The sequence below is a fragment of the Hirundo rustica genome, chromosome 5 (assembly GCF_015227805.2).
Source record: "Hirundo rustica isolate bHirRus1 chromosome 5, bHirRus1.pri.v3, whole genome shotgun sequence".
NCBI classification, from domain to species: Eukaryota; Metazoa; Chordata; class Aves; order Passeriformes; family Hirundinidae; genus Hirundo; species Hirundo rustica.
In genome coordinates this window covers 8,222,314-8,235,214 of record NC_053454.1, presented here as the reverse complement: position 1 = coordinate 8,235,214, position 12,901 = coordinate 8,222,314, and the positions used below count along the sequence as shown (strand labels likewise).

General features: G+C 40.0%; 1 protein-coding gene across 1 annotated transcript in view; it reads right to left on the bottom strand.

Moving 5' to 3' along the window:
• Positions 1-12,901, bottom strand: part of CFAP99 (cilia and flagella associated protein 99) — a 56,327-nt gene that overhangs the window by 21,400 nt on the left and 22,026 nt on the right. The window contains exons 5-8 of the mRNA XM_040064882.2: positions 11,590-11,702; positions 9,329-9,509; positions 3,147-3,227; positions 47-112 (exon numbers count right to left, since the gene is read on the bottom strand). Coding sequence (XP_039920816.1) covers positions 47-112; positions 3,147-3,227; positions 9,329-9,509; positions 11,590-11,702 — 441 coding nt within the window. The remainder of the gene's footprint in view (positions 1-46; positions 113-3,146; positions 3,228-9,328; positions 9,510-11,589; positions 11,703-12,901) is intronic.

The window sequence follows — 12,901 nt, the reverse complement described above, 5'->3', positions numbered from 1 at the left end:
ACTCTGGTCATTTTTCATCTTCCTACTGGGGAATTTTTCACCATACCTCTCTCTTTTCAGGCTTGATGGTTGCACACCTGAACTGGTTAGTATTTGCTTTCAGGAGCAGATCCTAAAAGTAAAACAATTATCTTTAAGAGCATGGTACATTTAAATTCTCTAAGAATAATTTTATGTCTGAAGAAGTCACTATATTCACAGAATCATAGAATGGAAGGGCCCTTAAAGATCATCTCGTTGCAAAGCCTCTGCCATAGGCAGGGACACCTCCTACTAGACCAGGCTGCTCAGACTTTCATCCCACCTGGCCTTTAACACTTCCAGGGATAAGGCATCCACAACTTTTCTAGGCATCCTGTGTGATCCTCACAGTTAAGAACTTCTTCCTAATATCTAATCAAAACCTACCCTCCTTCAGTTTGAAGCTGCCCCTCCTTGTCCTGTCACGACCTGCTCTTGGTAAAAGGTTTCTCTCCATCTCTCTTGTGGGGTCTCTTCTGGTATTGGAAGACCACAATTAGTTCACCTTAAAGCCTTCTGTTGTCCAGGCTGAATAATCCCAATTCTCTCAGCTTTTCCTTATAGGAGAGGTGCTCCATTCCTGTGATCATCTTGGCCTCTGGACTTGCTCCAACAGGTCCATGTCCTTCCTGTGATGGGGCCCCAGAGCTGGATGCAGCGCTGCAGGTGGGCTCCCAACAGAGCAGGGCAGAGAGCAGAATCCTCTCTCTCATCTGCTGCCCACAGTGCTTTGGATGATCCCAGGACAGGGAGGTTTCTGGGCTGTGAGTGCCCATGGCTGGGTCCTGTCCAGCCCCTCACCCACAGCACCCCCAAGTCCTTCTCAGGGCTGCTCTGGATCTGTTCATCCCCAGCCTGTGTTGATGCTGGGAGCTGCCCTGATCCAGGTGCAGCATCAGCACTTGGTCTTGTTACAGCTCATGAGATTCCCATGGGCCACTTCTCCAGCATGTCCAGGTCCCTCTGGATGGAGTCCTGTCCCTCAGGTGTGTCAACTGCACCAGCCAGCTTGGTGTCCTTAGGAAATGTGCTGAGGGTGCACTCAATCCCTTCATCTGTGTCAGTAATGAAGATGTGAAACAACACTGATCCCAAGATGGACCAGTGATCCAAGAGATCCAAAAATATTTGACTTCATATTTAGATAAATTTTCATTCTTGATTAAAGACCTGAAGCAAGCAAATATTGATTTTCGACACAGTTCTGCCTGGATTTATCCCTTGCATGGGACATCAGGCCTTTGATAGACCTGCCCACATGAAACATGTTGCTTGTCCAGATAGCAGCTTAGAAGAATCATAATTATCCATGGCACATCAGTATCATTGGCAGTAGCTGTTTCCAGACAGCTGACAAACAATGGCTTTGGTTTTGAGTTACATTAGGGAATTATGATTAGGGGATCACTGCACCAGGGGTGCACACAATAGGCACACCCTGTCATTAATGACCCAGTACAGTACACCACATTTCAAGTTTTTGGATATTTATTTTGGTTGTAAACCAAATCTCTCATCAAAGCTGTGAAACACAGACTAGATTTTCTAATGGCTTTCTGGGCAGCAGCTGATAACATCAGTGTTTCTATAACTGTCTAGAGTGTGGCTTCCAGTGCTCTCATTCCTCACAGATGCTCAGATGTGGTTCTTACAGTTACAGCTTCTGCAAAAATGCTATGAAACAAATGGCATTTTTCATACATATTTCTTCTAGGACACATCATATCAGCTTGCTTAGCAAACAGTCTAGGGAACTGACCTTTGTGAATTCTTTGGATGCCTTTAATAACATTCCAGAAGTGACAAAAACTGCTGTCATTGCAGCTATATTTTCTGTGGTGGTTTATCTTTGTTTCTTGTATTAATGCATTTTCTTTACTGAAGAATGTGGCTGATTGTTAAGTGATTTTACAGTTGTCATAGATTTTTGATGGTATAGGAACTGTGATATTTGGCTTTTCTTTCCCAGTTTTTCTAGAGAGTTTTAAGATGCAAATAAGCACACAGGTGTGCTTTCCCCACAATATGGAAACTATAAAAGGATAAAAAATAAGGTTGTATCTTTTTATAATGAAATATCAAACATAGGTAACATGATGGGCCAGCAAAAGGAATGCAAAGTTTATCCCCCTAGAATCTGTCACATATTAAAGCTCTCACTCCAGTTCAAGAACAGAATCCAATGCCCCTTTCACATGGACATGAGGACAGCCCAGGACAGTAATGATTGGACTTCTAGTGGCTACTGAAAACTAGAGTCAGGCATTTTCAGAATGGGAGTGGGAGTGTGCTAATAAAAAGGAATCCCATGGCATACTTTTATCGAGTTTATATTGTTATTTGATTGGATATGGTGACTGCAGTGTGGGAATGGGGAAAGTAAGTGGAAATGGACATTTAATTGATTTCTTTCCAAGGAGAAAACAACAATCTGCTTTTACTATGAGCTACCTCATTGAACAAGATTCATGTCAAAGTTTGGATCAGATAGCTAGATCTGTTTGTATTTTCCAGGCCCTCCCTTCTCCTGCTGTCTTAACACGCAGACCATGAACTCTGTTTCTTTTCAAACCAGGATGACTTCACACTTTGTCTGTCTGCTGAAGGGAAGAATATGTAAGAGTATGAAGTCTGCACAAAAAAGAAATCAGAATCTGCTGATATTTTAAAACAGTGAATAACATGTGGTTATTTTTCAGTTACTACAGAATAAAACCCCAAAAATATTGAACTTATTTTGTAATTTGAAGCCTTAATAAATAAGTGAATACTTTATAAATCCATATGCCCATGGGACTAGAAGAACCATTGTGAAGAAAAGAAAATAATCATGTTTCTGCTACTTTATATGACTGCATGGAAAATTTCTTTTATGGTATTTATATAGTGAGTAAAAGGTGGACCTTGTCCTGGATAATTAGTAATAAAATAAAGAAGGTGGGAAAAGGGTGCGAAAACAGAGTAGAGGATACAAACTTCATGACTCTAGAGGAAAAGCCATGAAATATTTAGTTGCCAAAGCAGATATGCTTCAGATAAAGTTCTAAGATTTGTGAAGATCAAACATTATAGAAGAACCAATTTAGAAGAAAGGAAAGGATAGAAGAAGAACAAAATACACTTACTTTTGCTTTTTGGATATTTTTTGTTCTGATTTCCTCCAGTTGTTTTCTTTCCTTTGGAGACTTATAGGTGCTTGGAGGAACCTATATTAAAAGACAAAAATCTCTAGAATATGGGATATAAAACATTCCAAATGACACATTCTTGCAGGCAAAAAAAAAAGCTCATTCACTTTTACCATAGAACAGCAGCAGGTTTGTTTGTTTTTTTTTTAATATTGATTCTTTTCTATTAGTGCCACTCTAGAAGACAGGGACAGATTCCAATTAGTTGGAACTACCTAGCTTTTCAGTTCTGTTCAATATAACATAACCCCTGGTCAAAAGACCAGAAAGAAACACAAATTTGGAACCAGTACAAGAAAGGCTAAAACAATAATAAATCCTATAGGCCCTATCAAAGGGAGAAAAATATTTTCAGAATGGGAACAGTTCTGTTTGGCATTTCATAAACTTCACTTTCAGATCAACAATAGCCAGATAGGGCAGCTGAATAAAGCTAAGCTGTGGCACCATATTTGGTAGTAGGAGCAAGTTACTGACTCCAACGAAGTTCAGGGAAGAGAAATCCTTTGAAGTTCAAGAAATACGCAGGATCTTCATTGTAACTGAGGAGGTCTTTGAGGTGAAATGGTGGGGTCCTGAGAAGGAAGCTGAAGAAAAGCAGAAGATGTCTCATCCCTCTGGCCTGCCCAGACTTCAGTGTTTAAGCGCTGCTGGAAAAAATACACTGGGCAAAAGGGGCCTTTGCTCTGGTTTACCATGGCTGTCCCAATGCCCTTGTAAGGGAAGACCATTGGAGGTGTAGATGAAATGTTTGGGAGGTAAAGGACTCAGAGGGTCCTTCTAGCATTAGTCAAAGATCTGGGAAAGCAACCACAAGTCAGCTAAAATGACCAGGACATGACTGGCTGTCAACTGGATCAGCAGGACACTAGGGACTTCAGGTTGATTTCTGTATTTGCTTGAGCAATAAATTTATCCCAAAGTAAGCCCTAAAAAGACTAGATGTCTCCTTTCTATGTGGGTGAAATAGTCTGACAGTTTAATGGACATCTGCCTAAATATTTATCTTGCTAAGAATGTGCTAGATCAATTAGTGGTTACAGAATTAATGCAAGAATTAATGGGGAAAATACATATTCTGTCTTGTACTGGAGGTCGGTTCAGGGAACATGGGAATCCCATCTAGCTTTATTGGACTATAGAATTATAGAATCACTAGGTTGGAAGAGAACTCCAAGATCATGGAGTACAACCTAGCCCTAACACCTCAGCTAAATCATGGGACTGAGTGCCACACCCAATCTTCTTTTAAACACATCCAGGGATGGTGGCTCCACCACCTCCCCAGGCAGACATTTCTACTATTTTATCACCCTTTCTGTAAAAATCCTTTTTCCTAATATCCAGCCTGTATTTCCCTTGACACAGCCTGAGACTCTGTCCTCTCGTTCTGTCAGTTGCTGCTTGGAGAAAACCAACCCTCAGCTGTCTACAGCCACCCTTCAGGAAGTTGTAGAGAGTGATAAGGTCACCTCTGAGTCTCCTTTTCTCCAGGCTGAACACCCCCAGCTCCCTCAGTTGTTCCTCACAGGGTTTGTGTTCCAAGCCCCTCACCAGTCTTGTTGCCTCCTCTGGACATGCTCAAGCATCTCAACGTCCTTCCTAAACTGAGAGACCCAGAACTGGACACAGCACTTGAGGTGTGGCCTGACCAGTGCAGAGTACGAGGGAAGAATGACCTCCCTGCTCCTGCTGGCCACACCATTCCTGATACAGGCCAGGTGCCCTTGGCCCTCTTGGCCACCTGGGCACGCTGCTGGCTCATGTTCAGCTGCTGGCACCAGCACCCCCAGGTCCCTTTCCTCCTGGGCACTGGCCAGCCACCGTCCCCAGCCTTTAACATTCCAGGGCGTTATTGTGGCCAAAATGCAGGACTCAGCACTTGGACTTATTAAACTTCATCATGTTGGACTCTGCCCATCCATCCAACTGTTCCAGATCTCTCTGCAGAGCCCTCTTGCCTTCCAATAGATTGACACACGCTCCCAGCTTAGTGTCATCTGCAAATTTACTAATGAAAGACTCAATACCCTTTTCCATCAATAAAAATGTTGTACAGAACTGGCCCCAGCACAGACCCCTGAGGGACACCACTGGTGCCTGGCTGCCACCTGGATGCAGCACCGTTCAGCACCCCTCTCTGGGCCCTGCCATCCAGCCAGTTCCTAACCAGCACAGAGTGCTCCTGTCCAAGCCACGGGCTGCCAGCTTATCCAGGAGTGTGTTGTGGGAGAGTGTCAAAAGCCCTGCTGAAATCCAAATAGACAACATCCACAGCCCTTCCTGCATCCACCAGCCGGGTCACCTGGTCATAAAAGGAGACCAGGTTGGTCAAACATGCTAAACCCATGTTGGCTGGGTCTGATACCCTGGCCATCGTGTAAGTGGTGCATGATGGCACTCAGTATAAACTGTTCCATGACCTTGCCAGGTACTGAGGTCAGGCTGACTGGTCTATAATTACCAGGATCCTCCCTCCCACCCTTTTTGCGAATGTGTGTCACATTGGGCAGCTTCCAGCCCTCTGGAACTTCGCCAGTGAGCCAGGACCGTTGGTAAATGATGGAGAGTGGCTTTGCAAGCTCATCTGCCAGCTCCCTCATCACCCTGGGATGGAACCCATCTGGGCCCATAGATTTATGTGCAACCAAGCAGCTCAGCATTTCTCTGACTGCCTCCTCCTGGGGGACCATTCTGCTCTCTGACACCATCTACCAATCCAGAACTACACTTCCAAAAAATCATGAATCTGATGGACTTCACACTGCCTTTGTTATGTGACGTCTTTATCTACATGTAAAACAAATACACAAACAGAAGAAACTAGCAATTAAATGCACTGGTGAGACTGCTCAAGTATTTTTGTGAGCTTTTAAAGTGAAGTGGGAGTGAAAGTATTTCCCAGAAGTATCTAGGAATTTTTATTATGCTTTTATGGATGGAGACATGAAAGCCTGGAGGATTTGCAGGCAGTGAGTATCAGTTTATTTCACTCTTCTTCCTACTCATGTGCTTTACCTGCAAGCTGCACTCATCTGCCAGAGTAAGCTGAAAATCTCTCCTCAGAAAGTGCTATGCTTACTCCAAGTAATTCAAGGAGGAGACTTTTCCATCAGCTATTTCAAAAAATATTCTTTGCCTTGTGATTTTACTCATCCCATGGGGATGGGTACCAAGCAGATAGACAGACAGCAATTACCCAATTGTTGGAAGAGGATAAAAAGTCGCTATAAATAAATTGTAAATTACAGCAAGAGAGAGATCAAAAAAGGCCAAACTGTACCTACTTAATTCAAATGTGAAAAAGGGGGGTGGGAATAAGAGGCACCAACTTTGCTTTCCCTCCCCAGACAGTGGTCAGCCTCACATAGCCTGTGTGACATTCTTTAACCAGAGTATCACTTTGAACTTTGGTACTCATCACTTCTATTTTTTAAAGTTACCGTCGTAAGATGGACAAGGGAAAGCTAATGCAATGCTATTGTATTATGAGTTTCTATTTTCATAGATAAGATCACAAATACATTGGTGGGTTTGTATATTTGCAAACAAAATCCTTTGTACTAGCTAAATGATTTCACCCATTTAATTATTTTAAACAATCAGCAACTTCAGTCATGAAGCACAGCTGAAATAATAGAAAAAATATCTAAAAATTACATTAAATTTGGCTGAATGGTGCTACAATAACATCCCAGTGCAGTCTTTTTTTAATATGACTGGTTTACAGAAAATTTAAAAATAAAAATAATTGCATAACCGTATTATTTTAGTATAGTTCTGATATTAAAAGAATGAATTTTGTTACTCTAGGCCAAGATATCCAAGAAAGTTGAATGTGTCTAAATAATTTTGCATGTTATCAGGTTTATGCACCTGTCTCCATTTGTTTCCTTTGCAAACTTCAAGGTAAAGCACTCATTTTTTCTTGTAGAATTGAATTTATGAATGTGTCCATGCATATGGGCATGCTCGTGTCTGCTTCCACATGCACGTGTGCCAAGGCCAGCAGAGACACGAATTTATAACCTTTAGACCAACTATTTGAATATTGAATTGTTTTATTATTAAAATTAATATAAAACTAAAATGCTTTTCCTTCTTTCTTAGTGTCCCCCATTTTTTATGAATATTTATGATGATGAATGATTATCCTAAGCTTCTAGGCTTAGGTTATTCCAAGGCCAGTTACTTTCCAAGGCCAGTGGGGAATCCCATCTCATTATGGGTCAGTAAGACAACTACCTTGCCTTCTGCAGTAGTGCACAGCACCGCCATCCCCTGGGAAGGGAGTGTGTGCTCAGCACACAGGACAGCAGTGCCATCCCAGCTCCTGACCCCAAGTAGGTGATGCATCTCATTTTACTTGCAAAGAAATGCCTGGAATAAAATGATAGAAAGCAATACCTAAAATAACAATCCCATTAATCAGAATGAACTAATTGCACCACAGGGTTGCAATAACCTATTGCTCGAATTCCAGATGCCTCCACATAGTTCTGTACAGCTGTTCTGATGTGGAGCAGTAACTGTGGGTAGTGACTACAATAACTCCTGCTGATAAACCACGTGACAAGTTCTTTGATATGAGAACCATGAGTAAAAAAGGGGTATCTCATAAAATGAACACTTTTGTGAGAAAAGGGATGAGAACATTTCTGCAGCAGATTATGGGATGTAATGTGGAAGAGCTTTATTTCTTTGTGTCCCTCTGAATTACAGACAATCCTCCACCATACAGGAGCCACACCTATGGCTGGCTCTCACCTTACTGACCCTTTCCTGCCATGTGAGCTGTGTTTTCAGCCTCTGTTCATCTCAGGATGTAGTACTGGTGACACTGGTAACCATGTGGCAAAGTAAAGTGAATCTTAATTTGCTGAAAGAGGTACAGAAATGAGTGGAAGATATGTCACTACTACACTAATGGCTTCAGATTCACACAAGCTTTAAATTTGCAAACCCAGCCAGAACGTAAACCAAATTTAGTACAATGCCAACAACACAAACGAACCTCACTAAATGCATCTGCATTAAAGCAAATTTATTCTAAGAGAGGCTGCACAGCATAAAGTTCTAAAATGACAGCAACATGACTCATACCTATACTGATTAAGTAGTTATTAAATGCAGTTTTTCAGAGCCTGGTATTAAGCTGTTTCAATGTAAAATTCCATTAACTGTATAACACGCTACCATTAAATTGCTCTGCCATCCTAAGATGTAAATGGTTTCTAAGAGCATTTAACACATGTATTATTGAAAACCTGAAGTGCTAATACAAGGTGGCAGATAATGCCCAAATCTGTGACTTCTAAGCCCACTTCCCACTGCATTTAAATATAGATGATTTTGCAGTCTTTATTAAGTTAGTCATAGTGTCTTGATCCCAGATCCTGTTTGCTTTATACCAGTTGAGACAACATCAACTCTCTCTGATTTGTACCAGTGTAACTAAATCACAATCTGAGATAAGTAAAATAACTTAGCATTTCAAAGACAAATCTAGTCTAATTTCTATGTGAGCCATGAATTCAAACTGAAAGCCCTAATTTTAGACATTCAGCATTAAGACAAATAAAAACAAAATTCCACCTTTGAGGAGGAGCTGCAAACCTAGAGTCCATCTAATTTCCAGTGAAACTGCTTGTCCATTTATTTTAATGAGAATTCATCTACAAAAAATCTAAATTTATGAAACATTTTCATTTGATTGCCCTTTTCTTACCTCCTTCAGCGCATTATCCAAAACAAACATCTTACAAAGCCAAGGGCAATCAGAAACATTTCATATTAATGCTGTCATCAATTTATACCCATTTTGTAGTTCTACTTCTGAAAGTCAAAAAATGACTGCAGGAACCAAACTTTTCCTTTTTCTCTGGCTGGCTTATAAATTGCTTACAGAACACTCACTGAAATGAAAATAATTAGTTTGTCATTGTTTTTTTAAGAAATCTGGCCTTTAATAACATAGATAATTGCCAAAGTCCTTTTCAATCTCTCAAAGCTTGTAGATTTTCTACAATTGCTTTAAAGAGATCATTAACTCCCTTACCAAGATTTTGTGCACAAGCATACATGAAATTTAGTGTCTTTCAAAAAATAAACCAACTTACAGGTTGTCTTTTTGGCAGTACTGGCAGAGATGCAGGTGAAGGTGGAGGATTGGCACGTGGCTTGGGTACAGTCAAATTAAATTCCTTTGGGTGAGTGACTCTTGAAGTCTTGACAGTAGTGGTACGATGGCTTAATTTATCTGTGAGCTTTACAATCAGTTGCTGCACTTTTGGCTGCCACCTTCAAATAAACCCAGAGTTTTCAATTTTATTTTGTTTTTCTTTTTCATACAAACAGTGTATGAGGTTGGCATTGGTGAAATTCTGTAATCCTTTCTGCCATTCAATTTTAATAAACCTGACCAATGAATCTGTACTTAGGATTTAGCTACACTGTATTTATTTCACCTCTTGATAGATGCCAGATTACTTGTGGTGAAATAGCCACAGCTCATATGGAATAAGCAACTACCTGTTCAGTTGGTTTTGTGGCAGGACCAGATTAGGAGTCAGAAAAGCAGCTGTCATAGGCTAATTACACACTTTACTTAGATGAAGAGACTATGAACAGTGGTCTGAGTGTTGCCACATGTACCAACAGAGCACATGCAGATCAATCTTAAAGCACAGGCAGTTCTAATAGAAAAAATTGAAAGGTCCAAGGAGTTTGGTGAATTATCAAATGAATCCTCAGTGAGCACTGGGGATAGCCAAGAAGATTTTGATTTCTGTGGCTTTGGGCTTGTATCAAGGTTCAGACTTCTAAGGATTGAAAGGAAGATGCAGATTAAAGGTAAAACACAAACAGGGTATCACAGTCTAATTACAGTGACAGCTTCATGCCAGTTATTCTTCCTCTATATGTGTTATATCTTTATATATTACACATGCAATGGAGCTTTCCTAGAACTTAAAAAGCAGATGACAGTGCAAACTTACAGTAAGTTGTTTATATGACTGTTACCTTAGGTGGTACTGTCATTACAAGATGAGGCAGGCAAGGAACTTATGCAAGTAATGAAGCTCCACTAAAACAAATAAGACTCTTTTTATTAACCTCACTGATATTAGAAAGAACACAAAGACACATTTAAAAGAATTTCAGCTACTGAACTGACTAAATTCATCACTGCATCCTCAGCCCCCTGAAGGATGTTTCAAACCCAGTAACCAAATCTGGTCTTTAACATTCTTGTATAATTTACATTTGCCACTTCCAGGCAAAATGTGGGTTCATTACACTGAGTGTAACAGACTGTGAAGGACAGCTCCAATAAACTTGGTGCTAATGAAACAAGCAGTCGCCTAAGCCTCAGCCTGCATGAAATAATATGTGCAAGAACAATGTGGTATGGATGTATATCTCCACACCTCTCTAGCTGTATTTTTATACTATTCCAACCATTTGTTATAAATAGAATCACTACAGTGGAATATTTTGAGTCAAATTATGACTTCAGATATATCTCTGTGGTCCCTCTAGACCTGTAGAGTAGTGCAAGCCAAATCTATGTTATATATTTGCTAAAGTGCTAATAAACTACACAGCGTGAAAGGATTAATTCTAGGGACTTTGGTACGACAGAATCAGATGCAAAACTCCTTTTCAGTTGATTTTGTTTACCATCATCTGGGTTAATCTGTACTGTATTGAGAAGGATGTGTGACTGCAGCCACATTAATGTAATTTAATCTGTTCTGGGTAAAAATGAGAGTAAAAAGTGACCCAGTAGGCTGGAGAGCTACTATTTCTCCACATGAAAATGTTCCATTTTGGCAAGGGTACAGTTGCTACCATATCACCACCTAACCAATGAGTGGATGCACCTCAGAGCATTTAAGCTGTTAAATGGTGCTGCAACTGTGTAAATAAATAACTTTAAAATAATTGCTTATATGCTTATCTGATTTGCTCAGAAGGGATTTTATGACCATCAGTATAAACAAGTCTGTCCATAAAGCTGAAGTCAGGGAAGTCAAACATTTTTTCAAACACTTAATATCATACAGATGTTGAAGTGACTGATGCAACATGACTCTAAGATCATCTGAACCTTCTATTTTACTTTTTTTCAGTGGAGGATGTTTTATCTATTGGGGGGCATCAGTGAGCAAATGTACAACAGCTGTGAAAAGACTTCTCTGAGAGAAAACCTGACCTCTAGGTACGTAAAAGGGATTGCTAAAGACTTGTGTAGACAAGAAGGGTTCTGAGTGACTTCAGTAGGAGAGACACTTTAACTGAAATGTGACCTTTCAGGGGAAGCTTGCCCCAGCTTTTAAACCTTGAGGTGGCCAGAGGCTACTTAAATACTACTTACCTTAGCAGTGGATCGATCCAGTTCTCTTTTACATACACTGAATCGTAGAAGTGACTCCATTCATCTTTTATCCATGTGTTCAGATACAAGTCATTGAAGAAGAACCTAAGAAACTAATAAGTGGTTTCTTTTAAATATGAATGTTGTATGGTAAATATGTAAATATGAAATGGTGTATATAAGCCTACTAAAAGATCCTTTTACTACAAACACCAGTGAAGAACTTGCTTGCATTTGACCTTGTAATTACAAACATAGATGCTTGGTATTTTTCGGTTCTTATTAGCTGGTGGACAGTCCCATGTCTTTTAGCTTTATTCTGTGAAACACTAATAGATACTAAAATATTTTTTGTGGCAAAGCAAAAAATAAACTAGAGGCTACAACATAGAGATGTGTTGATTCATCTTTAATTTGCTTCAAACATTGTGAAACTAAGGCTTTGTTCAAAATTAATTACTGCTGGAATACACTGATTTTAGTATAATTTTGCAATAGAGTTTCAGAGTCTAATATAACCAAGGTGGACTTCTGATTATAACTGGAAGACCCACGAAGCCCGGAAATATGTCAGGCCTGGCACTGCACTGGAATAACTTCAATTCTTTTCAGCTCCCTGGGAACTGGGCACAGAGAACTGCTGAAAGCTATAGTACATACTCTACAATGTGGCTTTTTCTTTTATTGAAATATAATTATTGGCATATTCCCATTAAAAGAAAAGACTAAAATTTGGCACACTTATATATTGTAGGGGTCTGGAGAAATAACAACTAACATTTGAACTTTTGTTTGCCACTCCAGTTCACCAGAAGGTCAAAAGCCTTTCTTTAAATCTTGAAGTGTTCAAATGGCCCTAGAGTTCTTGGTATTGAGTTTTTAGTTCTGCAGAACTAGCAAGGAGCTTCTTAATTCAAATGTGGTGTCAGGCCAAAGGTGCCTCAGAACCTGGTGAATAACTCATCTAAAAACAATTCAGATTTGAATCAAGGTGTTTGCTGCAGATGTTCAACAGATCTAGAAAATCTGCTACTTGGAATCCATAGTCTTGATGTGACCATTTCCAAGGAATTAACCTTTAAATTTAGCTGTATTTTAATCTATTGTGTTTTGGGTAGTCAAGAGAATGATCAGCACTGCAGGACTAAATGAGTATTTATCCCCTTGGATTTCCATTCTTGTCTAGAAACTTTTGCTGCTCCCTTAATTTGCAGGTGCCAGCTTATCAACACCACAATCCAAAAGAAGTTATTTCATTCCTAAAAGCTTGATTATAAACTAAGTGTTGAATTGTGAATCAGCTAGGGGCTTT